Below are 3,049 nucleotides of genomic sequence, written 5' to 3'. Positions count from 1 at the left end.
TCCCCCCTGGCGCCCCCACCCACCTTCTTCTCCTCGTGGACCACGTAGTAGATGAAAAGGATGCTGTCCCGAACCCCGTCGTGGCCCGTGAACTGTTCCAGGGCCACACGGACATCCACCCACTTGTGGGGTTTCCAGTCGCACCACCACTGCAGGGCTCCCGTCTTCACCCACACCGACTGCAGCACAGCGGGACGGTGGGACGGGGTCACAGGCAGGCCCTGGGGCGCCACACTCCGGCCCAGTCCCCGGCACCCCGGGGCCACTCTGCTCCCTTCACTGCCACACTGGGGGCTCCTGCCCTGCCCTCCTGGCTACCCCCCCTCACCCTAAGGACAGAAGTGACGCCATCAGACACCGCCAGGTGCCAGGCCCCGAGCCAGCGAATTCTATGATTCTCAAACAGTCTGTGGGATCGGCACCGTTACCCCATGCCCTGGATAGTAAAACTGAGGCCCAGGAGGTTCTGTGCCTGGCCCGATGTCAGAGTGAGTCAGCAGCAAAGCCGGGACCCACGCCACCCGAGACGCAGCCAGGTCCTCTGTGTCTACAATGTAGTGGGGCCCGCACGGAGTTCTTGAGGGCAAGTGAATCAACAAACGGACTCATCTCTTCATCTTTGATTCTACACGGGCCTGGAGGGGACAGCTTCACATCCGAGATGGACAGACAGAAGAATGGCTGCATCCATCTGTGTCCCTCCCACCTCACCTCAGGGTTGGCATGCAGCAGGTGCTCAATGAATGTGTGCTGAAAAAAGTGCACCCGGGCACTGCCCACCTGCTCCACGGCCTGCTCATAGTGTCGGAAGTTCTCCAGCTCCCGCTTGGTCCTTTCTGTGAGCTGCTGGAAGATCTGCTTCCGCCAGGTGGTGGTCTGGGCCGGCGTGATGGACAGCGAGAGCATCTGCATGGAGGCGGACAGGCCTGCGGGCCAGTCGGAGCCTCAGGGCTGGGCAGCAGGCCAGGCCTCTCTGCTCTGTTTTTCACCAGCCCTTTCTTTCTAGAAAGCTACCATCTCTGTAAAATGTCCCGTGAGCCCTCCCTCCCATCATTCACCCTGATGGGAAAGTTGATGTCCCCCAGGTCAGCCTAGAATGGCCACCACTTCTGGGACAGGGGGAGGGAAGGGGCTCCAGGCCCATGCCCTTCCTCCTGATGGCCTGGGCTGGTCTTGGAAGGCTCCAGAAAGATGGGCTGAGCACGGTGGGGGCATCAGGCCTGCCCCACCTCCCCTGGGGCACCCTCTGGGGCGCTGGGCCGCTGCCCTTACCCGAGTGGACGGTGAACCACTTGAGTGGGGTGTGGGCCTCCACGGCACAGCCTCCTCCGGACACCCAGGCCCACAGCGCATGGCAGTTGGTGCTGTCGGGCTCCTCCAGGCCCAGCGGGAGAAGTGCCAGCGAGGAGAGGTTGGTGGCCTCGGCGGCCGCATGGCTGGGCCCTTTCTTGGCCTCCTTCAGGTCGATGTTGGTCCAGGGCAGCTCGGCCGGGGTGGAGGCAGGGCTGGCAACCTCCACATCATGCTCAGGGTCAGGCCTGGGTCTCTTGGCTTCCGAGTCACTTGGCACACGAGACTCGCCACCACCCCTCACCTCGTCACCAAAGAAGCAGCCGGCGCTGGAAGGAGAGGGGCAGACCTGTGATTCCCTCCGGGAAGGACCATGCACTGTGTGACCCCTGGGCAAGTCATGGCCTCTCTGTGCCACACACACCAGTACCTGCTCCCCAGGGAGCTGGAACCCCTGGGAACTTTTTTTTTTTATTTTAATTTTTGGCTGCGTTGGGTCTTCGTTGCTGCGTGTGGGCTTTCTCTAGTTGCGGCGAGCGGGGGCTACTCTTCGTTGCGGCATGTGGGCTTCTCATTGCGGTGGCTTCTCGTTGTGGAGCACGGGCTCTAGGTGCGTGGGCTTCAGTAGCTGTGGCACGAGGGCTCAGTAGTTGTGGCTCGCAGGCTCTAGAGCATGGCTCAGTAGTTGTGGCGCACGGGCTTAGTTGCTCCGCGGCATGTGGGATCTTCCTGGACAAGGGCTCAAACCTGTGTCCCCTGCGTTGGCAGGTGGATTCTTAACCACTGAGCCACCAGGGAAGTCCCACCCTCAGGAACTCTGAAAGGTCCCCGGGCCACACCCAGACCAACCAAATCAATGTTAGGTGGAGATCTGGCAGTATTACTAGTTTTTATCATAAAATACATGTGATGTAAAATGTACCATTTAAAATTGTAAAATGCAGTGGCGTTAAGTACATTCACAATGTTGTGCAACCGCTACCAATTTCCAGAACCTTCTCATCACCCCAAAGAGAAACCCTGTACCCATTAAGGAGTCACTCTCTAGCCTCCTCTTTTCCCCCAACCTTCTGGCAACCACTAATTTGCTTTCTGTCTCCATGGATTCGCCTATTCTGGACACTTCATATAAACGGCATCGTATAGTATGTGACCTTTTGTGACTCGCTGCTGTCAATTAGTGTAAGATGTCGAGAGTCATGCATGTTGTAGCATGTGTCAACACTTCATTCCCTTGTATTGCTAAATAATATTCCGTTGTATGGATACACTATGTTTTATTCATCCATTGATGGACATTTGAATTGTTTCCACGTTTCAGCTATTGTGAATAGTGCTTCTTTTAATATTCATGTACAAATTTTTGTTTGAACATGTTTTCGGTTCTTCTGCATATCTATCTAGGAGTGAATTTGCTGGGTCCTATGGTGACTCTATCTTTAACTTCTTGACGAACTGCCAGACTGTTTTCCAAAGTGGCTGCCCCATTTTACACCCCACCAGCAGTGCAGGGGAGTTCTAATTTCTCCACATCTTGTCAACACTTGTTACTGTCTCCCTTTTTGATTACAGCTATTCTGGTGGGTGTGAAGTGGTATCTCATGTGGATTTTTTTTTTTTTTAACGTGGTTTTGTTTGCATTTCCCTCATGTCCCACGACGTTGAACATCTTTTCCTGTGCTTGTTGGCCACTCGTATATCTACTTTGGAGAAATGTTTATTCAAGTCCTTTGCTCTTCTAAGTTGAGTTTTTTTTTTT

The 3,049-nt window shown here is 55.1% G+C and overlaps 1 protein-coding gene across 1 annotated transcript in view; it reads right to left on the bottom strand.

Annotated features, from left to right (window-relative positions):
- The window catches only part of TECPR1 (tectonin beta-propeller repeat containing 1), a 24,254-nt gene that overhangs the window by 11,353 nt on the left and 9,852 nt on the right, over nt 1–3,049 (bottom strand). The window contains exons 9-11 of the mRNA XM_007448897.1: nt 1,273–1,619; nt 781–926; nt 24–179 (exon numbers count right to left, since the gene is read on the bottom strand). Coding sequence (XP_007448959.1) covers nt 24–179; nt 781–926; nt 1,273–1,619 — 649 coding nt within the window. The remainder of the gene's footprint in view (nt 1–23; nt 180–780; nt 927–1,272; nt 1,620–3,049) is intronic.

This window comes from Lipotes vexillifer, unplaced genomic scaffold (genome assembly GCF_000442215.2).
Source record: "Lipotes vexillifer unplaced genomic scaffold, Lipotes_vexillifer_v1.1 scaffold778, whole genome shotgun sequence".
In the NCBI taxonomy this organism is placed as follows: domain Eukaryota; kingdom Metazoa; phylum Chordata; class Mammalia; order Artiodactyla; family Lipotidae; genus Lipotes; species Lipotes vexillifer.
This window is presented reverse-complemented; position numbering and strand designations above follow the sequence as displayed.